The sequence below is a fragment of the Bombina bombina genome, chromosome 2, assembly GCF_027579735.1.
Source record: "Bombina bombina isolate aBomBom1 chromosome 2, aBomBom1.pri, whole genome shotgun sequence".
NCBI classification, from domain to species: domain Eukaryota; kingdom Metazoa; phylum Chordata; class Amphibia; order Anura; family Bombinatoridae; genus Bombina; species Bombina bombina.
The window spans coordinates 1,072,003,742-1,072,030,548 of NC_069500.1; the positions used below are offsets into that span (position 1 = coordinate 1,072,003,742).

The 26,807-nt window shown below is 38.7% G+C and overlaps 1 protein-coding gene across 1 annotated transcript in view; it reads right to left on the reverse strand.

The window, feature by feature from the left end:
• INPP4B (inositol polyphosphate-4-phosphatase type II B) overlaps nt 1–26,807 on the reverse strand; it is a 1,415,612-nt gene that overhangs the window by 626,423 nt on the left and 762,382 nt on the right. The window contains exon 7 of the mRNA XM_053703700.1: nt 3,902–3,981. Within this exon, the coding sequence (XP_053559675.1) occupies nt 3,902–3,981 (80 nt within the window). The remainder of the gene's footprint in view (nt 1–3,901; nt 3,982–26,807) is intronic.

A 26,807-nucleotide genomic window follows, 5' to 3' on the forward strand; every position in this document is an offset into this window, starting at 1 on the left:
AATTACATTTTTTGTTTATTGTACCTATAAACACTTGAAGGGAGATCACCATAACAAACTGATACATTATATTATATTTATCAAGCTGCTGAGGCAGCTTCAGAAATCTTGAGATCATTAAAAAGCAGAATGTCTTTGTAACATATCTCAGCCTAATGTCACTATCCCTTTAAGAAATCCTTCTCTGACTGCTGCATTTGGGCAGTATTCACATTCAGCTTGCTTGCCTGCCTGATTAATTATTCATGCACCTGATTACCTCAGCCTCTTTTTAAGCCTTCTCAGGTCTAATGTGCTTTGCATTAACATTGAAGTTGTGATCCTGAACAACAGAGGTCTGTGACTGTTTCCTGTATGAATTTACCAACTATTTCAACCTACAGCATTTTCTATTCCAATGCCTAAAATCATCAAATCGCAAGTATCCAAATAATTCCATTTTCTGTTTCCTGAACACTGCTACTTAATAAACTCAGAACTTTATTATAAATCAATCATACTTTTGGTTATCATCACTCTCTAATTACAACAGCATCTTACTTAGAACTTTATAACCATTTCTCTGCTACAAGTTGTCATTGCTGAAATATCCTGCTGCAAATATGTTAACATATTCTGAACTCTGCATCTATGTGTTCAATTAAAAGCTTTCATGTGATTCTCCAATATATGTTCAAACAGTAATTGATGCCTTAAACTTAACTTTCACCTGTGCTGCTCTGCTAATTACTGACATACAGCTCTTTATAATATTATATACTGTGAACCTGCAACAAACCAAGTTTGCATCTAAATGCACAAACAGTAATCAATGCCTAAACTTGCAGCTTGTCTAAGTACCTGTGCAGCTGTGCTTAAACTCTGACATACAGCTTTATATAAAATTATGTACTGTGAACCTGCAACAAACCTTAGTTTGCATCTAAGTGTCAATCTTTTACTAGATTACTCTGAAGCCTGAACATTCCACATTGCTATATTTTTTTCTCTCATTGAATCCTGCAGTTACTTCTATTAACTAACTATAAGTCACAGTGAAGTCAGAATATATTGTATACAAATGTTGCACTCTCCATTTATTCTACAATAACTTCTAGCAACTATGAATCACAGAATATCATCTATCCACGTCCAGGATACTCTTCCCCGGGTCAGGGGTCGGTGTCTTCAAATCCCTACAACTGCCCCGAGGGTCTGTGTCCTGAGCGCATGTACACCGGATCATGACAGTCTTATATCCACTGTTTCTTAACCTCTCCATATCCTTTGAGATTTGCAGATTAAAATCACCCTGGTCTGATCTGACTGGGGTGATTAAAAGACCCTGCTCTAGTGTGATTGGTTGAAATCTGATGACCTCAATCCAGGGCGGACAGGTTTCCTGGTTAGAAACATTGTCCGCTCAATACTGATGCTTCTTACACTCTCTCTCAATTCTGAGTTCTCAGAGAGAAATCCCCTTAAACACTTTAACTCTTGGTGATTGACAGGTCAGCTGCCCATATGCCGCAAAGCCACGTGGACAGGTTCTCAAGTTGAGAGCCTTGTCCGCACGGAGTTTAGCACATCTGGCCAATTATCATTGTATATATTATATGTTTACAATTTATAAAGTCAAGCGGCACCGTTTAAAATTGTGATTTGCGCATTTAAAGTTTTAATGATCCAAAGAAGGTATCATGCTTGTAGAAATATGAACTCAGTGTAAATGAGATTTGAAGCCAAAAAAATAAATCTGTTTGGAAAGCTTAGACATGCTGGGCTGCTTACACTGTTTTTTTCACAGAAATAATATCTTCAGAGAAAAGGTAGGCAAACAAGATATAAAATGTTGATCTAAGGCTGGCGACTAATGACACACTTCTCTAGTGGCCCTACTTCCTTAAAGAACCAGTAAACACAGCAGATTTGCATAATCAACAAATGCAAGATAACAAGACAATACAATAGCATTTACTCTGAATTTCAATTGAGTAGTAGATTCTTTTCTAACACATTTCAAAGTTATGTATATTTCCACTCCCCCTGTACCATGTGATAGCAATTAGCCAATCACAAATGCATATACGTATAGTCTGAGTTCTTGCACATGCTCAGTAGGAGCTGGTGACTCAAAAAAAGTGTAAATATAAGAGACTGTGCACATTTTTTTTAATGGAAGTAAATTGGAAAGTTGTTAAAAATTACATGCTTTATCTGAATCATGAAAATTTAATAAAGCCTGAGTGTCCCTTTAAATTGCATGTTTTGGTTTGAACTATGATGGGACATCATAACCAGTTAACTTGTTTTTATATTTCTTGGGTAGAACTTTGAGATTTAAAAAAGATGACTTCAGGGTGGTCATAACTTTGGTCACCACCATAGACTGTAAACTATATAGATAGGTTAGTTATCTCCACAGAAGTTAGCATATGAACGGTTAAACAGTTATAATAATGTAGGACTAAAAAGTGTTTGAGCATTTTACTATTGCACATATGTTTGAATGTAACTCTGTTTAAAATGCACAAAGAGGTAATACTCTGCTCAGAGGCAACAATGTTTTTCTACTCCCTAGCGGATCATGACACTGTGAGCCAATTAGAGTGCCATTTGCACATAGCTGGCCAATTATCTGCTACATCTTGCTCAGGAGTAGCATTGAATCACCCATGCTGAGGGTGCTTATCTGTGTTAAACCCTTTTGCAGGAATTATACACATAGTTACACAAAAGCATTTGTGCGGTAATAGCATGGTCCTACACATGAGAGCATTATTTATTTATTTCTTGCACTATTTTGTCCATTAATGCTTCTAACGCAAACTATTACCATAAAATAAATTAATGTTTTACAGTATAATATTTAAATAAAAAACTAAACTAAATAAATTGCATAGGGAAGATCACATTACTGAATCAGTCATTTATTTTATATACAAAATGTATTTAAATGGATACTAAACCCAAAAAGCAAGCATAACCCAGGTTCTGAACCAAAAATGGGCTGGCTCCTAAGCTTTACATTCCTGCTTTTTAAATAAAGATATCAAGAGAACGAAGAAAAATTTAGAATGGGATTAAATTAGAAAGTTGCTTAAAATGGCATGCTCATTTGAATCATGAAAGAAAAAAAAATGGGGTTAGTATCCCTTTAATTTACATGTAATTTAAATTGTTTCCAGGAAATGATCAGACTTTTTCCCTCCATCCGCATCCTACTGTTGCAAACAATTAAGAAGTTAGTTTGGTTTGCTGTGGCAACCAGAAATACATTGGTCAACAATATGTCTAATTTATCTTGTCTGCTTAAAAAAGACACAGGATGCACTTTCTGGCAAAGAGCTGTGGGCAGATGACTCAGTAAATGGAATAGATGGTACCAAATTCATAGCACATTTAAGGGCATTTTCTATTTTTTATAGCAGAGAACAAACCTGAAAAGCTTAAAGAACCATTAAGTACAGTAGACTTGCATAATCAACAAGTGCATAGTAAAAAGACAATTCAATAACACTTCCTATTAGCAGTAGATTTTTTTTCTGAATTTTTTTTAAATTTGCTTCAAGTTGCCAAGCTACCTGTACCATGTGTCAGCCATTCACAGATTCATATATGTTTACCCGTTTACCATGTTTTACATGCCGAGTAGTAGCTAGTGCCTCAGAAAGTGTGCATACAAAAAGACTTGCATAGTTTGATAATAGAAGTTATTTGGAAAATCTCTTAAAACGACATTCTTTATTTGAATCATGAATGCTTAATTTTGACTTTAGTGTCCCTTTAATGTGTTAAATATTGAATGTTGTGCCCAATGCTTGCTAAGTATTGTTATTATTTATTGCATGGTAACGTGCTGAAGCCATCTTTGAAAGCCAAAAAGGGGTAACAAATGTAAATAAAATTCAAGTAAACTTACTTGAGATTCAGGGACAATTGTTGCTCCTTTGATTTCACCAGGTCTTTTACTTTAAACGTAGTGCAGCCCAGGAAACTTTTCTATAGTTTAAAAGGAGAAAAAAACATATTTGAAAAGGTCTGAATATTTATTTCATTATATAAACTAACAAAGCAGAAGGTGATTACAGTTTCAGAGAGATAAAGCATCTTTTCCTGCCTCTTTACTCTTAAAGGGACATGAAACCCAAAATTGTTCTTTCATGATTTAGATAAAACATACAATTGTAAAATGTTTTATAATTTACTTCTGTTATCAATTTTGCTTTATTCACTGGGTATCGTTTCTTGAAGGAACAACAATGCACTACTGGGAATTAGCTGAACACATCGGTAAGCCAATCACAAGAGGCATATATGTGCAGACACCAATCAGCAGCTAGTTTCCAGCTCATGAGCCTATCTAGATATGCTTTTCAACAAAGGATACCATGAGAATAAAACAAATTACATAAAATAAGTCAACTGGAAAGCTGTTTAAAAATGTATGCTCTATCTATATCATGAAAGAAAAAAATTTGGGTTCCATATCCCTTTAATCACTAAAATGGTTGCTTGGTCCTGTGAGATCACATATCTAACTCCTAATTTATTTGGCTTTTAATGTATTATCAACATTTAACAAAACATTTTCATAACCAACAAAATATAAATATTCTGATGTTTCTTTCTCTATGAGAAGCACCTCCAGCCCCTGCCTCTGGATGTTATTTTAGAAAAACACTTCTTTATAGTGTAAAGCAAAGATGATTACATCACCTACAGGGAAACATCTGTTTATCACAAGAGGAACAAAGTCTAAAAGAAACAGTAATGTTACAATAAAATACTTAAAGGGACATTCTAATACTAAAATAAAAAGCTATAATTACTTAGAGCATTTTAATTTAGCTCCAGTGTCCCTTGCTATGTTGTAGTTAACCCCTGCATCACATTGATAACAATATTCCTATGCCACACTTAAAGTGAATGTCAATTTTTTAAGTTCAGAAAGTATGATTATATAGCTAATAAGTATATTAATTGAACCGTAACTTTCATTTTGTCATAAGATGTATAATAAAAGTTTTATATACATTTGCAAATATCGATATTTGTGTATACCTGCTCCTCCCACTCTCAACTTCCTTATTATGTTCAATATTACGTATACAGCGGTCCCACCCGCTGTTTACGTAGTGGCAATGCGCGCTCCCGTCTCTGCTCAACACTGCGCATGCGTCAAACCCCGATTCCGCTGTCACTCAACATAGTATTCAGTGAATGAATACATTCACTGAATACTATCATTGGCTATAGAAGCAAAGCATCTCCTCCGAATTACCGTAATATTCAGAAGCTTCTTGTGTAAAAAATACGATTTTAAGTATAGTTTGAAACGTCTTTTTTGCAATCATTACGTTTATAAATCTTTCTAAATTTGGAACAATAATTCAACATGATATTTTACAATATAATCTAATAGATATACGGAGCCCATTTCAAAATATACTTATCGGGCACTATAATATTTGTAGAATGGATGAAGTCCGTGAAGTATTCAAATGAGCATGCGCAAAATGTGAACGAGCTTCATATAAGATGATCGAAAGAGCTGTCAAATGCAAGCGCAATACAGACGCATGACGACATATAAAGGGGGTGGGTCCCCCCGTGGTTAATAACGTTATTGGTTGTAAGGAGCGTGACTAAAAATGACAATGATGAATCGAAAATGCCGGGCGGAGGATACGGATGACGGGGGAAAGGATATAAAGATTAAAAATGATGGTAAATACGATGTTTAAAAAAAAATCATGAATTAAACTCATGTTATTTAAACCTAACTGTTACGCAGAACTATAGCAAACTACCTGAGTTTACATTCACTTTAATAGCCCAATATTCCATGTCCTATTTAAGGGTAAAACACAACTTAGCTAGGGTTACTAATGCTAAAATAAATTGTTCTAATACATTAATTTATCTTTAACTTAATTGTTATTTTAATAAACATGCCAGTGTCCCTTTAATTGCAAGCACTTCTGAAAATCTAGTTTTTTTTGCATTTAAATCCACGCAACCAAATATACTGTATATTGCAGAATCCATAGACAAACAAAGAACTAAGTCACATGCACCTTTAATTATATAAAATGTGACACATATAGCAAATGCTCAGCTAATAATTTCTCATTAACATTGTGGCAAACTAATTTGCCTCCAAACAGACTGCACACTATAGACTGCTTTGGCAGCCAACGGGTTAAATACAAATTATTTTCACAGCTGCAGAAAACAATTGCTAATTCAAGCAAAATAATGAATTGCAAAAAAAGTAGATGGTCACTTGGACTTACTCGAGAAATGGAAATACCATTGATATAGTACAACATAAAATCGTCAGTGTTATAAACATTTTGTGCAAATGAAGAGTTAATATAATAAAATGACTAATTCAGATGTCTTGATGTGTTTAAAAAAAAATCTTAAGCCTTTGTATTTCAACACAAACACATTGCAGTACATAAATGGTATAATAATTTATTCTCACATTTGTATGGTAAAGAGGATGGATAATTTATATAAATCATACATTTAGTGCCAATTACACTTGTAGAGTATCCTTGAGATAATACTTCTCAATCATTTCGCTTTGTCAATGATTTTCCTGAAATCCAGCATGTGGCGCCACAAGGTCTCTTTAAGCCCAATACGAAGTAAAACATTTATAAATAAGATTGTTGCTGTGATATGTTACAGCATGTTATTTTAATGCTGCTTACTATGTATGTAACCTTCTCAAATAGGTTAAATACATAGGGAAAGTTGCACTCAGTACCCACAAGCACTACAGCTCAGAAGCAGGAAACTATTGGATCTTAATTGGTTTGCAAGACATTTTCTGCTCGGAAATTGCAATGCTTGTGGCTTTTAACTATGTGTTAAATCTATGTGGTGTTATAAATAAGGTAATTTTAAATGGACAGTCTACTTGAAAATGTTTATTGTTTCAAAAGATAGATAATCCCTTTATTACCCATTCAACAGTTATGAATAACAAACACTGTTATAATAATACACTTTTTAGCCCTGTGATTACCTTGTATCTAAACCTCTGTAGACTGGCCCCTTATCTCAGTTCTTTTGACAGAAATGCATTTAAGCCAATAAGTGCTGACTCATAAATAACGCCATGGGAGTGAGCACAATGCTATCTATATGACACACATGAACTAGCTCTGTCTAACTGTGAAAAACTGCCAAAATGCAATATGATAAGAGGCAGAATTCAAGGGTTTAGAAATTAGCATATGAGTCTACCTAGGTTTAGCTTTCAACAAAGAATACAAATAGAACAAAGCAAATGTGATGATAAAAATACATTGGAAAGTTGTTTAAAATAGCATGTCCTATCTGAATCATGAAAGTTTCATTTTGAATTGACCCTTTAAGTCAGTAAAAAATCTAAAGAGATTACTTAATTTATAATAAAACATCCTCCTTGCTCCATTTCAAAGCACTTTATATCACCCTTCAAAAATGTTCTCCCATATATAACTATTATCATGGATCAGCTCAAGATGGGGGGGATTCTTGTAGCCATCTCAGAGATGAATCTGCAGCAATTCCCAGAATTGGTTTCTTGTAACCCAGTGGAAAGTAGAAAAGACAGACATGTAGCCACATCAGAGAAGCAGTTCTGTTACAGGTAAGTATCCCTTACACTTGTAAATGGTATTTAAAGGCAGTATTAAATAGTATCCAACACAAAGGTTTGTGTAAATTAAGCAGCAAGTTTCACAAATAACTAACTACTATTTTAAGACTGAATATTAAAACTACCAATACTAATACTAACTATAATAATAAATAATTATAACAATAATAATAATAAATATAATTATTATATTATTTATGCAGTTTATTTTTGTTTTATCAAAATCACAAAAGTTAGTTACAATACAGATCTTTGCAGGTGATAAATAACCTCTCTGCAGGTGATAAATAACCATTAAAGGACCATTTACCCCTTAACGACCGACGACGTGCAGGGTACGTCCTCCAAAAAATATCCTTAACAACCGAGGACGTACCCTGCACGTCGTCGGTCTGGGAAAGCGGTGGAAGCAATCCTGATCGCTTCCAGGCGCTTTCCGGTTATTGCAGTGATGCCTCGATATCGAAGCATCCTCAGTGAAGTGCGGTGAGGTCAGAGGCTGGTGAGGCACTCTCTATGATACGTCAGAGAAACACATATATGAACCCAATAGAGGTAGCTTAAATTAAACTAAAGCATTGTTTCTCAAGTACCCCCAACAGGCAGGTTTTCATTATAGCGGAATCAGTGCACAGGTGACATAATCAGCTGATGGGTGAGAGAAAATTAGCAACCATGGTGTTACTGATCAGCTGATCACTTCACCTGTGCACAGGTTCAGTTATCATGAAAACCTGGCCTGTTGGGGGTACTTGAGGACCGTGGTTGATAATTACTGCACTAAAGCACCAGCTTATCGTTTTCTGCAATGTTGATTACCAGCAGATAAAAGCATGTAGTAAACGTAATGCATTACACTAGAATGTCTCTAGCAATAAAGCATATGTAATCTCGGTACCACTGGTGTACACGTTAGTAACTCTACTTAAGAATAGGGAGGGGTTGATCATATATGCAAGTAACCTCTCCAATGTCAAAGAAACATCATCAATTCATGATAAAAAAAGGAGAAACAAAAATGCACACATGACAGCGACTATTACTAGTCTTATATAAATATGCAATAAAACAAATTTACTGCCCCATGTATGTGCATCCTTATTTAAAACCTAGAAATCAAGAAACTTTGGGCATTAAGTATGAAAACCCCAAAATTGCCATAAAGCTTAGATTTTAATTTTACCCAGTTTGTAGGGGGTTTTTCTCTTCAAAATGCATTTTAATGTGCAAGAAGAAACTGAAGATCATCATAGATCCCATGATAAGGGAGCAAAGCAAACAATACACTGGTGACAAATAGTTTTTATTAAATTCAGTTATATCCTTGTTTATGTCAATATAAAATTACATTTATTTGGACATCTGACTGTAAATCTGCACAAACTATACAGTAACTAGAGTCTGTGCATAAAGTGTCACTATAACATACACACAGGGCACTATCTCACTGCCACATACACACACAGGGCACTATCTCACTGCCACATACACACACATTACACAGGGCACTACCTCACTGCCACATACACACACATTACACAAGGCACTGTGTCACTATCATCACATAGTATCATACACACACACAGGGCACTATGTGACTGCCACATACACACACAGGGCACTATGTGACTGCCACATACACACACAGGGCACTATCTCATTGCCACATACACACACATAACACAAGGCACTGTGTCCCTATTATCACATACATACACACACAGGGCACTATCTCACTGCCACATACACACGCATAACACAAGGCACTGTGTCACTATCATCACATACACACACAGGGCACTATGTGACTGCCACATACACACACAGGGCACTATCTCACTGCCACATACACACGCATAACACAAGGCACTGTGTCACTATCATCACATACACACACAGGGCACTATGTGACTGCCACATACACACACAGGGCCCCACGGACCAATAGTCACAGTCTATCCGACAAGAACACAGGCAGGACCAATGGGAGGTTTTGTTTACGACTGGCTGTTACCAATCATTACACTTCCCCAAGTCATATTAACAGCCTACAATACCAGTAGTGGAGATACGGGTATCCCTACCATGTGATTACAGGCAAGACCAATGGGAGACTCTGTTTACCATTGTCCGTAAATTGGCATGATACACTGCTAGTCTTCAGTGCACGCCAATCACGGTACATAACGTCACGCATTGGTAATGGAGGCGCGTCTCCAGTCAGTGCTCTGATTGGACATGCGCACTCCGAATGACAATATAGAAATAGGTAAGAATAGAAATAGGAGTTTGAGCGCGAACATCTGATTTGATTGACAGTTATATAGACAAATTAACGGGTCTATCTTGCAAGCTATCTGACTATAGAGTGATTGACAACCTAGCCACCCTATGAGATTTTAGAAATTACGAACAGCATAGATTACAAATTTTCGATTACAAAATGTTAGGTATTTGGAAAATACAAACATATATAAGAATACAAATTTAGAAACATTCAGTTTATTCACTTGTTTGAAAGGCCACTTGAATATACATATAGTATTTATGCAGTATATTGTAATAAGGGCGGCGTCATTGTTAAATGATGGCTCTTGATTGGTTATAATTTGAACAATTGGTGGGGGTGGGATGTGGGTGTATTCATAGTAGCATAGCCCTATATAAGGAGGTTAAGAATTGTGTAATAACATGCCTGAGGAAACAGTATATCTGAGAAACGCGTCGCATGTATTCCTTATGTATAAGATACATTTTTAACACTGAGATGAGTGGTATTGTTATATTTTTTATACTTTTTAAATAAATTTACTTTTTACCAAATCCACTCTAAGTGTTATAACTGCTACTTCCTGTTGCTATGCTACTTTAGAGTACCAATACTCTAACACCCACCCATCTGTTACCACACCTTGGAACAGCCAGCTGGATTGCTGTGAAATCCAGCCTGTCTCTATGGGCAAGATTGATTGCCTTCACCACATGTGAGTATCCTGTGCATATTGGGGTGTTATTGTGCCTTATACCACCATTGATCTGCACCATTGGCGCCTCTGTACTTTGTCTCACTACACTATCTCACTGCCACATACACACACATAACACAAGGCACTGTTTCACTATCATCACATACACACACAGGGCACTCACAGGGCACTATGTGACTGCCACATACACACACAGGGCACTATCTCACTGCCACATACACACACACAGGGCAATATCTCATTGCCACATATACACACAGGGCACTATGTGACTGCCACATACACACACAGGGCACTATCTCACTGCCACATACACACACATGGCACTATGTCAATATCACATACACACACATAACACAAGGCACTGTGTCACTAGCATCACATACACAGGGGTACATTCTGGAATGTGACCTTGCCCAATGGGTTAACATTTTAATAGGACAACACCAGAGTTCCAACCTAGCAGAGGGCTAATCAGCAGTAGGAATCTGCAGTTCCCCCAGCATGCAGCCCTCTACAATCAGCTGCTGCAGCTGTCAGCTGGAACTTAACCCTTTGAGTGCTGCTGAGAGACATAAGGTAGATTGTGCACTGTGGAAGAATGAGTGGGAGAAGGGAGGGCTGTGTGCACCATTAACATCTTTTAACAAAAGGCAGACACAGCTACTGCTCAGGATCAAGGAAATAGCTTAGTCTTGGTGACACCGTTATGACCCCTGACCACTCCCCACAGAAAACTAACAGCGGCAACTTCAGCAAGGATGGTGTACTGTATGACTGAAGTAAGGAGGCAGTAGGGACTATTCCTTAGTTATTCTTGCTCAGTAGACGGGAGAGGGGGGAGAAGGGGGAGGGAAAACACAGCGGCAGAAGCAGAAAAACTAAATGAGGTTTATAAATCTACTGCTTAAAGGAACAGTACACTGTGTACAGTACAATAACATTAGTTCACAACAGCACATTCACATTGTAACTAAGACTTGTTTACTCTTAAAGAGAAAAAACCACTAACATTAGGTTACCGGACCGTCACCAAGATAACAAGCTTACACACATCATGACCTGACAGTGACACTGCTGACTGCAGTGCTAGCAATGTAAGAAATCAGCGCTCCTCTAACACACTCAACTGGGCTGTAAGCAGAGTAGCAGACAGAGGCACATTCACATAGGACAATGTGTGTGATTCTCAAAATGTACTTACTGCAACCCGCCCAAAACATAAATGAGCTAGCAGTTTTGGCAGGCTGCAGGAAGTACATTTTGAGAATCACACACATTGTCTTACGTGCCTCTGTCTGCTAACTGCTTACAGCACAGTTGAATGTGCTACTGTGCTAAATACCCATCCCATGCCGCTCTGCTAAATAGTAAATACCCATCGATCTCACTAGATCCTGGCTGTCAAGTATCAACTTAGGGGGCTGAGTTTAACACCGCTAACAGAGTCTCAGAGAGTCATGTGCCTTATGCATGCTTGTCCACCGGGTTATGGCAAAAAAAATGCTCACATTCATCACAATACTTAGAAGTAAAATACTAATGCTTTGTAAAAGAGATCGTTATACTAACTGCAGTTTTGACACTCACTCAGTTTATAACACCTGGGACAAGGCAGAGTCAGACTTGCTCGGCAGCCACTGTCTTGCTGCTTCTCCCTCCTCACAGTTCCCGCCAGCAGCCAATGACACCAGTTAGTCTTCGTCACAAACAAACCCGGCCCTGATGGCTGATTGGCTGCGAGTAGCTCCATCTCACAGAGGCGGTTTTGAGAACCGCCTCTATTGGAGAATGATATTGGCTCCGGTGAGACAACACTGGGTGGCGCTAGCCAAGAACAGTAGTCTGCATCCATTGTTGCGCAATCAAGGAGGGCAGCGGAACGGCTTACTGCCTCTTAACTGCACAACATGGATGGGATCACATCTGGTAGTGCCGGAGGGAGGGGGGGGTTGTATCTTTGAGGGGGCGTGGTCCAAAAAATTTAATAAAAAAACAACACAAGTATTTTTTTATTTTTAATCATAATTTTTTCAGATTGGACAGGGGAGGCTCTGCCTCCCATTACTGCACGTCACTGAGCATCCTGCAATAAACCTCCTTGGCAATGCAGAGAGAGCCACTTTGTGGCCCACTCTGCACCAGACATCGATGGCCGCAATCGTTGATGGGTGGGCGCCGACGTGGGAGGTGGGTGGGCGGCCATCAATGGGCCCTGTGATGTAGAGGGGGGATCATGGGCGGGGGTAGCCGGGGGCGCGGACTAACGTGCGTGCGTGCACAGGGGGGCGGGGACAGGCGCGTGCACGGGGAGGGAGCGGGTGGGAACTGCTACACTACAGAATTTTTTTTGTGAAAAGTGGGAAAAAGAGGGAAGGAGGCAAGCTGACAAAAATGATATAAATAATCAGGCAGGGGGTTGGGGGTTGGTCTGTGGGGGGAAGCAACACTACAGAAAAAAAAACAAAAAAAAAATCATTTTTTTTGCAAACTGGGTACTGGCAGACAGCTGCCAGTACCCAAGATGGCTCCCAATAAGGCAGAGGGGGAGGGTTAGAGAGCTGTTTGGGGGTATCAGGGAGGTTGGGGGCTACGGGGGAATCCTGCACAGCAGCATATGTAAATATGCTATAAAAAAATGAAACTAATTCAAAGATACCTTTTATTTTAGTACTGGCAGACTTTCTGTCAGTACTTAAAGGGACACTGAACCCAAATGTTTTCTTTTGTGATACAGATAGAGTATGCAATTTTAAGCAACTTTCAAATTTACTCCTATTATCAATTTTTCTTCATTGTCTTGGTATCTTTATTTGAAAAGCAAGAATGTAAGTTTAGATGCCGGACCATTTTTGGTGAACAACTTGGGTTGTTCATGCTGAGTGGTGGATTAATTTAAACGACCAATAAACAAGTGCTGTCCACAGTTTTAAACAAAAAAAAAGCTTAGATGCCTTCCTTTTCAAATAAAGATAGCAAGAGAACAAGGAAAAATTGATAATAGGAGTAAATTAGAAAAGTTGCTTAAAATTGCATGCTCTATCTGAATCAAGAAAGGAAAAAAAAATGGGTTCAGTTTCCCTTTAAGTTAGCGGGGACAATTGTGGGGTGGGAGAGGGAAAGGAGCTGTTTGGGAGGGATCAGGGGGGGAGATGTGTCCGGTGGGAGGCTGATCTCTACACTAAAGCTAAAATTAACCCTGCAAACTCCCTACAAGCTACCTAATTAACCCCTTCACCGCTGGGCATAATACAAGTGTGGTGCACAGCGGCATTTTGCGGCCTTCTAATTACCAAAAAGCAACGCCAAAGCCATATATGTCTGCTATTTATGAACAAAGGGGATCCCAGAGAAGCCTTTACAACGATTTATGCCATAATCACACAAGTTGTTTGTAAATAATTTCAGTGAGAAACCTAAAGTTTGTGAAACAGTGAACAATTTTTTTTTTATTTGATCGCATTTGGCGGTGAAATGGTGGCATAAAATATACCAAAATTGGCCTAGATCAATACTTGGGGTTGTCTACTACACTACACTAAAATTAACCCTAGAAGCTCCCTACTTGCTCCCTAATTAACCCCTTCACTGCTGGGCATAATACACGTGTGGTGCACAGCGGCATTTAGCGGCCTTCTAATTACCAAAAAGCAACGCCAAAGCCATATATGTCTGCTATTTCTGAACAAAGGGGATCCCAGATAAGCATTTTTTTTTTATTTGATCGCATTTGGTGGTGAAATGGTGGCATAAAATATACCAAAATTGGCCTAGATCAATACTTTAGGTTGTCTACTGCACTACACTAAAGCTAAAATTAACCCTACAAGCTCCCTAATTAATCCCTTCACTGCTGGGCATAATACACATGTGGTGCACAGCGGCATTTAGCGGCCTTCTAATTACCAAAAAGCAACGCCAAAGCCATATATGTCTGCTATTTTTGTACAAAGGGGATCCCAGATAAGCATTTACAACCATTTATGCCATAATTTCACAAGCAGTTTGTAAATAATTTCAGTGAGAAACCTAAAATTGGGAAAAATGTAACTTTTTTTTTTTAATTTGATCGCATTTGGCGGTGAAATGGTTGCATGAAATATACCAAAATGGGCCTAGATCAATACTTGGGGTTGTCTACTACACTACACTAAAATTAACCTTAGAAGCTCCCTACTTGCTCCCTAATTAACCCCTTCACACACGTGTGGTGTGCAGTGGCATTTAGCGGCCAATTACCAAAAAGCAACGCCAATGTCTTCTAAAAAAATTATATATATGTCAAGGGATATTCAGGGATTCCTGAAATATCTAACTTTGAAACAAAAGTGATTTGGAAATAGCAAAGTGCTACTTGTATTTATTGCCCTATAACTTGCAAAAAAAGCAAAGAACATGTAAACATTGGGTATTTCTACACTCAGGACAAAATTTGGAAACTATTTAGCAAGGGTGTTTTTTTGGTGGTTGTAGATGAGTAACAGATTTTGGGAGTTAAAGTTAGAAAAAGAGTGTTTTTTGCAATTTTTTCCTCATATTTTGTATTTTTTTTGTAGCAAATTATAAGATATGATGAAAATAATGGTATCTTTAGAAAGTCCATTTAATGGTGAGAAAAACTGTATATAATATGTGTGGGTAGAGTAAATGAGTAAGAGGAAAATTACAGCTAAACACAAACCTCGCAAAAATTTAAAAATAGCCTTGGTGCCAAACGGACAGAAAATTGAAAAGTGCTGTGGTCATTAAGGGGTTAAACTTGACATTTCAAAAATGCATAAAATGTTTCATTGTTGAAAGTGAAACATTATTGCAATAAACATTAATTATTTGTTTTGCAGCTTTTTGCTGTAAAATACATCTAAAAATTGTGCTTGTTTCACTTTCTCCCAGGGAGCCTTGGGTTAATACTTTCAGGCAATTTATGTTAGCTTTTGTTTACTCCCTCCCTAAGCTTCTATGGTGTCACATGTTTTTAAAAAGGAGGATTATCAGTTTTGCATCAACAATGATAGAAAATCATTCTGTGCAACAGCAACTAAGATGAATCAGTGCTAATCCTTCTTAAGGGAATACAAGAGGGCCAGACAAACCCAGTCTGCCCATGTGCAAACAGAGTTTGTGCTATATCTGAATATTAGTTTGTGATTGGTTAGGGGCTCTTTTGTTCTGGGGGACAGGGGAATTGGTGAAAAGAATAAACATAAAACTATTTCATTTGACACAATAAAGCTGCAGTTTTAAATGCAAAATTATTTTTATACATATGAAGGTTCATAATCATGTAGTTTACAATTTGTGTTTAATGTCCCTTTAATTATATTTATGAACCAAATTTAAATTATGTAGGTTTTTTTGTTTCTTTTTTTACTAACAATGAATCAATAATTATTATGACCCTGGGGAAGTCTCCCTATGGGTGATGGGGGGAAACCAGAAGTGGACTCCTTGCCCAGTGTGCTTAGAGGAATGTGGCTGCACCTCACTGACGAGGCCCATAGGAGGCCGAAACGATCGTCTGGGGTTGTCATGTTCCTTGTTCAGAGGAGAATTGCCTGGTATTTCGGGGCTGGACTGACCTTACTTGGCGGGATCAGACTGATATACTTCAGGAAAGTTTTCTTCTGTGAAAAGCACACTGGTCTAAAAGAAGCTGCCTCCGGGTGGTAAATCGCCATAGAACAAGCCACTGAGCTGTTGTTCGTTCCTGGTAGCGCGCTTCTCTCTTTGTATGCAAATTATTATAACCCTGGGGAAGTCTCCCTATGGGTGATGGGGGAAACCAGACGTGGACTCCTTGCCCAGTGTGCTTAGAGGAATGTGGCTGCACCTCACTGACGAGGCCCAATGAAGGCCGAAACGATCAGCTGAGGTTGCTTCTCGGGCCTTTGGCTTGGATCAAGTGCAGTTTTCTGTGCTTGGTCTTGGTCTTGGTTTGCTGCCTGGAGACCTGCTCCTTCGGCCTGGGGTCCTTTCCCTTTGGGGTTTGGGCTCCTGCTGCTATTGGGGGGGTGGCTACTCCTTAGGCGTAGAGCAACTGGGTAGTAGGGCCGTCCCCTTGGCCTTGTGGCATCGTCCCTGGACTTCAGCCACATGCTGCTTTTGGGGGGACGCTCTGAAATCCAGCCTAAAGAGGCAATAGGGCAAATATGGCTACCAATGTGCCAAATGTTCCCCCATACACTTCGGGTGTTGATTTCTGAGGACTTTCGAGAGAAGATTGGTTTGGCTCATGTCCAGCAGGTGGTTTTGGAGGGTGTTTTGAAGATGCCAAGAGCAAGTTTGCATTGTGTTCAGTCATTCCCTTCAAGAGGGATTTTTGATGTGGCTTTCACCGATGAGCATTATTTACAGACCTGCTATCAACGGACTATTGATATGGCTGCTGCTCCAGAGTTGGTTGGCATGAAATTTGTTGCCTGTGTGCAGAGGGAGAGAAGAATCCCGGTGACAGTACATATGTACAACCCTTGGGTCACTGATGTGGAAATTCGTCTGTTTCTTTGTCGCTACTTTGATGATGTTCAAGGAGGTAGCAAGCTGAAGAATCAGTTTGGGACTTTCAATGGAAAGCGCAGGTTCTGGGTGCGGTTTGTGCCTGATGAATTAGGTATTGGTGGAAAGAAACACCCTCCACAGACTTTCGCCATTGGTGGAAATAGAGGTTTCCTATACTATGATGACATGCCTCTTTTTTGCCGTAGTTGCAACCTGTTTGGTCACATTGCTGAAAATTGCCCAGGTGCCAGATGTCGAAATTGCGGTGAGGAGGATCATCTTGTTGCCCACTGTAGTAAACGCCGGACCTGTGACCTGTGTGGTTCTTCAAGTCATCTGTGCAGGATGTGTCCTTTGATGATGTTGCAGGGGCTTGATAGAGTGAAGCCTTCCTATGCTGATGTTGCAAAAAAACCATCTTCAGTTGCAGTTGAGCCATCTGTGAATGAGGAGGAGGTCTCTGATGAGGCATTGAACTCTATATTACCTCTTTTGTGCAAGAAATCTGCATTTGGGGTCCCTGTCGGAGAGGTGTCTGATGCTCCTGTGGTGGTTCCTGTGGCTGAGAAGGTGGAGGAAGCCCAATCTCATCTTCAGGAAGTGGATCTTGCTACATCTAATGTGATAGCTGCTTCAGATGTTCTTGAAGCCCTGTTGCCCAATGTGGATGATACTGTTGCTGTTCCTGGGACAGAGAATGTTTCCTTCACTGAGTCATCTTGTGATGCTGCTCCTGATGCTGTTCTTGGTGAAGGGGAGAACATTGATTGGTCTGCTGTTGTGTCCTCTAGTTCTGAGGAGGATATGGACACTGAAGGGAAAAAATCTGCCTCCAAGCGAAAAATAGATCCGGATTCTGATGGATGGGAGAGTCCTGATTTGAATCTTCCAGTAGTTAAGGGTGCAGATCCAGATACTACAAGTGATGCTGACTCTTTAATTTCAGAGTTTCCTTCTGTCTCTACTAAAGACGTTCCTTCTGACTCAAGCCAGTGTATAGGTGACTTTTCTGATGCCTCTTCTGTTGGTTATCTAGATAAAAGAGATGTGAACCAACTTGCTGAAGTTACTGGTTATGAGGCTGGCAAGGGGGAGCCTAGGAGGTCGGAACGTCACAGAGGCAGATTTAAAGGATCTCCTTTGAGTCCTAAGAAAAAGAAAGGAAAGAAGAAGTCCTGATGTTATTTCTTTTTTTGTTTTTCTTTAATTTATTTTTGTGATGTTTCTGACCATTTCTTCCCTTAATGTCAGGTGTATGATAACTTTAGCAAGGAGAGCTGCAATTTTTAAATTATTATCTGTATGTTCTGCTAATATTTTTTGTTTGCAGGAATGTGGTCTCTCTGAACATCCTAAATGTGCTGACTGGGAATATGGTCCTAAAGTATGGTCTTGTTCTTCTGATAGGAATGGGGGGGTGGGAGTTTTGTTTAAGGGGTTTAGTTTTTCTATCCTTAATGTAGTTCATATTGTCCCAGGTCGGGTACTTTTGGTTAGTTTTAGTTTTTGTGGGACTGTTTTTCGTTTGTTTAATGTATATGCTTCTCCAAATAGGGTAGAACGTTTGCTTAATTTTGAAACTTTAAAGTTTTTTCTGCCAGGTCGAGAGCCAACTTTTTTGGTTGGGGATTTTAATTGTATTATTAAGAATGGGGACAGAGAGGGTGGGAGTGATTGTAGGGTGGATAGCTCAGGGAAGTTTTTACTTGATTTGCTTAAATCTTTCGGTTTGAAGGATGCCTTCGGGTCTGTTTCTTTTTCAGGGGAGGGTTTTACTTTCTTTAGTGATAGTGGTGGGATAAAATCTCGAATTGATTTTTGTTTTTTATCTAAATTTTTATGTGTTGATGATTTTTCTTTAAAGCGGATGCCCTTTACGGATCATGCCCTTTTGATGTGTAAGGTGAATTGTGATTTGAAGATTAAGTATGGTAAGGGTGTTTGGAAACTGAATGTGGATTTGTTAAAAGATGAGAAGTTTAAGCGTCAGTTTGTTTGGATGTATGAAAGGTGGCGTGAAAGAAAATGTGATTTTAGTAATGTGCTTATGTGGTGGGAATGGTTGAAGGTGGAAATAAAGAGGTTTTTTATTAAGAAAGGCTGTGAGAAAGCTAGAATGGAAAGGGAGTTGTATGATAAATGGTATCTGAGGTTGTTGTATTTGTATGAATTGAGAAATTGTGGTATTGATGTGCATGAGGAAATTGCTGAAGCAAGAAAGATAATTAAAAAGTGTATGCATGAAAAAGGAAAGAAAATTGTTTTTATGGCAAGATTGGAGAAAATGGAAAAGGATGAGTCTTGTAGTAAATATTTTTTTAAGAAAGCTTTTGAAGGAAAGACTGGTTTTGTTAGTGTTTTTGATAAGGTTGAGTGTGAAGTTAATGGTACGGATGGTGTTTTGCGTGAAGTTCATGAGTTTTACAGTGAGCTGTATAAAGAAAAAACAAGAGATGTTTTATTGGAAAATGAGTTGTTGGAAAACATTGAGGTTAAGTTGGAAAAATATGATAATGATTTGTTAGAAAGGGATCTAAGTTTGGATGAGATTGCAGAGGTTGTTATGAGTTTTAAGAATGGGAAGGTACCTGGTTGTGATGGTTTGCCTGTTGAATTTTATACTTGTTTTTGGAATTTGATTGGGGTGGATATGTTGGATGTTTGTAAGTTTGTTTTTAGAATGAATGTTTTGCCTGTTTCAATGAGGAAAGGTTTGATTGTTTTGTTATTTAAAAAGGGTGATAAGAGAGATTTGAGGAATTGGAGGCCGATTACGTTGTTGAATGTTGACTATAAGGTTATTGCAAAGGTGTTGGCAAATAGAATGCGTGGAGTGATTGGTAAGGTTGTGGGTGAAGAGCAAGTGTGTGCTGTTCCTGGGCGTCAGATTTCTGAAAGTTTGTTGTTACTACGTGATGTACTGTGGTATGTGAGGGAGAGGATGAGGTCTGTTGCTGTTGCTATTGTGGATTTTGAAAAAGCGTATGATAGGGTAGTGCATGATTTTATGTTTCATGTTTTAGAACGTTTAGGTTTTTCTGGTAAGATTATTGGATGGTTTAAATGTTTGTATTGTGATATTGTGAGTCAAGTCCAGGTTAATGGTTTTTTGACTGAGGAATTTTGTGTTAAATCTGGAGTGCGTCAAGGATGTCCTTTGTCTCCTGTGTTATTTGTATGTGTCATTGAGCCATTATTAACTAGTTTGAGGAAGGATAAATTAGTTAGAGGTGTGAGTGTTCCTGGTAGTAATGGAAGGTGTTTAAAAGTGATTGGGTATATGGATGATGTGAGTGTGGTATGTGAGACTCAGGCTGGTTTGAGGAGGGTGAAAACTTTAGTTGAATGTTTTTGTATGGCAAGTGGTTTCAGAGTTAATTGGAATAAGTGTAAAGTTAAAGTTTTTGGTAATGATAGGGAGATTGATTCCTGTGGATGGCCTGTGACTGAAGGTGCAATTGAGGTGTTGGGTGTGAAATTTGATGTGGATTTGAAAGGCTTGGAAAGTTGGGAGAATGTTTTTGATAAAGTGAGTAGAAAACTTCAGTTTTGGTCTTTAAGGACTTTATCTTTGGAAGGAAAAATGTTAGTTATTAAATCGGTTTTGATTCCTATTATGTTATATTTGGCGTTAGTTTTTCCGCCACCTGAGAGGATTTTTCGGAGAATTTTGAGAGTGTTGTTTTCTTTTTTCTGGAGTTCTGGTATGGAGCGTTTGAAAAGAGATGTTGTTGTTAAGAGTAAGAATGTTGGTGGTAAGGGTTTTCCAAATGTGGAGAGATTTTTGGCTGTGAAATATGTTAGTAGGTGTGTGGTTCTGAGTGGTAAGGATAGCATGGCTGGTTGTATGGTAAAGTATGCTTGTGGAAATGTTTTAAGACGATATGGTTTATTTGAGATTGATAGAAAGAAACCGGTATGTTTTGCTGTTCCGTGGTTTTATGTAAGGGTGGAATGTTGGATTAAAAAATATGGTTTGGAGAATGTTAGTAGGGAGATGTGGTGTGCAAACAGAATGGTGTTGAAAATGTTGGAGAAGAAGGAAGGTCTTGAGTTGATTGGGGGTTTGAATGAAAATGAATGTGTGTTGGTATGGAAAAATGTGTGTAATAAGTATTTGATGAATAGGCAGAAAGATATTAGTTGGATGAGTGTGCATAAGTGTTTGCCAACAAGGGATTTTCAGAGAATGCGTCGTTTAGTGGCTTCAGAAGTGTGTCCTAGAGATGGTTGTTTTCAAAGCGAGAGTGTTATTCATTTGTTTTGGAATTGTGAGTATGCTAGGGATGTTTGGAGAAGTTTGAAAAGGATGATTAAGGGTTTGACTGGAGTGCAGTTTTTTACTTTTAATATGATGATGTATGGTTTGTGTGGAAGTGGTGTGGAAAAGGAGAAAGCAAGATTGATATGGTTGTTGGCATGTTGTGTGAAGGAGGTGTTGTGGGATGTGCGTAATATTTTGATTTTTAAGAAAGAGGTAGTTACTGTAGGTAATTGTGTGGGTATGATCCGTGGGAAGTTGTTTTTGTATTTTTCTTTTGATAGGAGGCGATATGGGGAATTAGATTCTGAAGGCATCTGGAAGACAAAGAAGTGGAAGGATTGGATTATTTAGTTGTTTTTTTTTTTTTTTTTTTTTTTGTCTGTTTTTGAAATATGTTTAATTTTATTTTGTGTGATTTAAGTTTAATATTTGCATTTTGATTTTTTTCTGATGACAAAAATTTGGGTCAATATTTCAGTTTTGTAACAAGAGATATATTGTTTGCATTTGTTATTATGATTTTATTTTGTATATATGCATATATGATTATTTTTCTAATAAAAGAATTACGAAACGATCGTCTGGGGTTGTCATGTTCCTTGTTCAGAGGAGAATTGCCTGGTATTTCGGGGCTGGACTGACCTTACTTGGCAGGATCAGACTGATATACTTCAGGAAAGTTTTCTTCTGTGAAAAGCACACTGGTCTAAAAGAGGCTGCTTCCGGGTGGTAAATCGCCATAGAACAAGCCACTGAGCTGTTGTTAGTTCCTGGTAGAGCGCTTCTCTCTTTGTATGCAAATTATTATGACCCTGGGGTAGTCTCCCTATGGGTGATGGGGGAAATCAGACGTGGACTCCTTGCCCAGTGTGCTTAGAGGAATGTGGCTGCACCTCACTGACGAGGCCCATAGGAGGCCGAAACGATCGTCTGGGGTTGTAAGTTCCTTGTTCAGAGGAGAATTGCCTGGTATTTCGGGGCTGGACTGACCTTACTTGGCAGGATCAGACTGATATACTTCAGGAAAGTTTTCTTCTGTGAAAAGCACACTGGTCTAAAAGAGGCTGCTTCCGGGTGGTAAATCGCCATAGAACAAGCCACTGAGCTGTTGTTCGTTCCTGGTAGAGCGCTTCTCTCTTTGTATGCAAATTATTATAACCCTGGGGAAGTCTCCCTATGGGTGATGGGGGAAACCAGACGTGGACTCCTTGCCCAGTGTGCTTAGAGGAATGTGGCTGCACCTCACTGACGAGGCCCATAGGAGGCCGAAACGATCGTCTGGGGTTGTCATGTTCCTTGTTCAGAGGAGAATTGCCTGGTATTTCGGGGCTGGACTGACCTTACTTGGCAGGATCAGATATACTTCAGGAAAGTTTTCTTCTGTGAAAAGCACACTGGTCTAAAAGAGGCTGCTTCCGGGTGGTAAATCGCCATAGAACAAGCCACTGAGCTGTTGTTCGTTCCTGGTAGAGCGCTTCTCTCTTTGTATGCAATGAATCAATAATCATATTTAATCCTTTCCAATGTATTGCAACCCTTTTTGTGAGCCTAAAAATGTCTGGATCTTTAAAAAAAAGAGTGCTTTGGGCACACCGTGGGCTCGATCACATATGCAGCGTCGCCCGCAAAAGCCGGCGACGCCGGTTTTTGCACTGCTTTGGTATCACATATACGGCGTAGCATACAAGTTACGCCCGTATATTTCACCCGTCGCTCGCAATTTTTACTCCCATAGTCTAACATGGGACTGCATCGTAAATCGGTATCCAATATCCAGCGCAAGGCCTTACGTGGCAAAAATGGAGAAATCTTACTCCATTTTTACCTCGCCATAGCAGGCCTTGCGCTGAGTATGGGAGCACCGTAACTCCCGAAAATGACTGCAAAAATAAACTAACACCTAACGCATGCGCAATGTCTATCTACCTGTCAACCGCAATCCCCCACCGCAATAACTAATAAAGTGTATTAACCCCTAAACCGCCATAGCCCACATAGCCTATTAAATGTATTAACCCCTAATCTGCCGCCGCCAATGTCGCCGCCACTATAATCAAGTTATTAACCCCTAAACCTAAGTCTAACCCTAACACCCCCCTAACTTAAATATTATTTAAATACATCTAAATAATATTACTATTATTAACTCAATTATTCCAATTTAAAACTAAATACTTACGTATAAAATAAACCCTAAGATAGCTACAATATAATTAATAATTACATTGTAGCTATTTTAGGGTTTATTTTTATTTTACAGGCAAGTTTGTATTTATTTTAACTAGGTACAATAGCTATTAAATAGTTAATAACTATTTAATAGCTACCTAGTTAAAATAACTACAAATTTACCTGTAAAATAAATCTTAACCTAAGTTACAATTACACCTAACACTACACTATCATTAAATAAATTAAATTAATTAACTACAATTATCTAAAATTAAATACAATAAATTAAAATAAACTATAGTACAAAAAACAGACAAACACTAAATTACAGAAAATAAAAAAAAATTACAAGAAATTTAAACTAATTAACCTAATCTAAGCCCCCTAATAAAATAAAAAGCCCCCCAAAATAATAAAATTCACTACCCTATACTAAATTACAAATAGCCCTTAAAAGGGCTTTTTGCGGGGCATTGCCCCAAAGTAATCAGCTCTTTTACTTGTAAAAAAAGAAATACAACCCCCCAACATTAAAACCCACCACCCACACACCCAACCCTACTCTAAAACCCACCCAATCCCCCATTAAAAAAACCTAACACTAACCCCTTGAAGATCACTCTACCTTGAGCCGTCTTCACCCAGCAGGGCAGAATTCTTCATCCGATCCGGGCAGAAGAGGTCCTCCAGCCGGTCATCAGCCAATAGGATTTTTCCTACCTTAATTCCGATTGGCTGATAGAATTCTATCAGCCAATTGGAATTGAAGGGACGCCATCTTGGATGACGTCATTTAAAGGAACCTTCATTCGTCGGTAGTCGTCGGCCAGGAAGGATGCTCCGCGTCGGATGTCTTCAAGATGGAGCTGCTCCTCGTCGGATGGAAGAAGATAGAAGATGCCGCTTGGATGAAGACTTCTGCCCGACTGGAGGACCTCTTCTGCCCGGATCAGATGAAGACTTCTGCCCAGCTGGAGGACCTCTTCTGCCCGGATCGGATGAAGACTTCTGTCCGGCTGGGTGAAGATGACTCAAGGTAGGGTGATCTTCAAGGGGTTAGTGTTAGTTTTTTTTTAAGGGGGGGGTTGGGTGGGTTTTAGAGTAGGGTTGGGTGTATGGGTGGTGAGTTTTATTGTTGGGGGGGTTGTATTTCTTTTTTTACAGGTAAAAGAGCTGATTACTTTGGGGCAATGCCCCGCAAAAAGCTCTTTTAAGGGCTATTTGTAATTTAGTATAGGGTAGGGAATTTTATTATTTTGGGGGGCTTTTTTATTTTATTAGGGGGGTTAGATTAGGTGTAATTAGTTTAAACTTCTTGTATTTTTTTTTATTTTCTCTAATTTAGCGGGGGTTTTTTGTACTATAGTTTATTTTATTTAATTGTATTTAATTTTACGTAATTGTAGTTAATTAATTTAATTTATTTAATGATAGTGTAGTGTTAGGTGTAATTGTAACTTAGGTTAGGATTTATTTTACAGGTAAATTTGTAGTTATTTTAACTAGGTAGCTATTAAATAGTTATTAACTATTTAATAGCTATTGTACCTAGTTAAAATAAATACAAACTTGCCTGTAAAATAAAAAGAAATCCTAAAATAGCTACAATGTAATTATTAATAATTATAATATTATTAATATTATTAATAATTAAAATTTAGTTAATAATAGTAATATTATTTAGATTTATTTAAATAATATTTAAGTTGGGGGATGTTAGGGTTAGACTTAGGTTTAGGGGTTAATAACTTGATTATAGTGGTGGCGGCAGATTAGGGGTTAATACATTTAATAGGCTATGTGGGCTATAGCGTTTTAGTGGTTAATACTTGAATAGGTTACTTGCGTTATGGGCTATGGTAGTTTAGGGGTTAATAATTTAGTTATTTCTTGCGGTGTGGGTTTGATGGCGGATATAGGGGTTAATAGTTTAAATAGGCATATTGCTTTGTGGGGGGTTGTCGGTCTAGGGGTTAATACATTTAATATTAGTAATGAGAGGGGGGGATTGCGGATATAGGGGTTTTACGTGGGCTTATTTTTGGGAGGCAGGTTAGACTTTTACGGGAGATTTGTTATTTTCTTTACTTTTCTTAGGCGCTGGCAGTTTCTAAGGTGCCGTAAGTCACTGGCGACTCCAGAACTTTTTTTACGCTTATTTCTGGACATCGCTAGTTTATCCGACTTACGCCACTTAGAAAATGCCGGCGCCATATATGTAATACCCCGATGTGCGAGGTGAAATTACGGGTGGTGCAGGTTTCCACGCTTGCGCCGAAACCTGAGCCGTATATTTGATTGCGCCCTTTGTCTATTGAGCCTTGGCATCTTCAGTGTGGTAATAATTCACTGCCTGGTTATTTTGCTAACAATGTAGCTGAAACAATACTAAAAATAAATAAAAAATCACAGAGCTGAAACATTTTGTATAAAAATACAAAAAGTATACTTTATTGAAACAAAATAATGAAAGAATAAAGGAAATCACTACACAAAGGGCCAGATTTATCAAAGTTTCCAACTGCAAGTTTGCTCAAGGTCATCATCAGACTGCTGCTTCTTAACCTACTTTGCCACCTGTTATGTGGAGTATCTCAATCCCCACTGGACTTTTTTGACCAGGGAGATTGACAGCCCTTGCTCTTGCGCAGCCAAGGGTGCTGTGTTTCACACTAGCCTTGGGGGCCGATTTAAGAAGCAGCGTATGCTGCTATTTCCGCACAAGCCTTCTTAACTTAAGAACCAGCGGCCTTAAGACCGCTGCTCCTTAACTCATCCGCCACCTCTGAGGTGGCGGACAGCAATCATCCTGATCGGATACGATCGGGATGATTGACAACCCCTGCTAGCGGCCGATTGGCCACGAATGTGCAGGGGGTGGTATTGCACAAGCATTTCACCAGAACTGCTTGTGCAATAATAAATGCAGACAGCGTATGCTGTCGATATTTATCGACGTGGGGAAGACATGATCCACTACAGGGGATCATGTCCGCCCGCACATTAATAAATCGGCCCCTTGGTATGCAATGATAAATGTGGTGACGTGATTGCAGGGCGGACAGGGTGAAGATGTACGCCCCTGTCCACCGGACTTTGTTAAATCTGGCCCAAAGTGTGAGGCATATAAAATCACATTTGCAACAGTTCTTAGACCCTGATTTTCTTAACCCTTCTATAAGAAGCTTCGTCATTACTATGCGGTCCTTCACAGAATGCTTTAAAGCAATTTTTACAAAATAGTGTT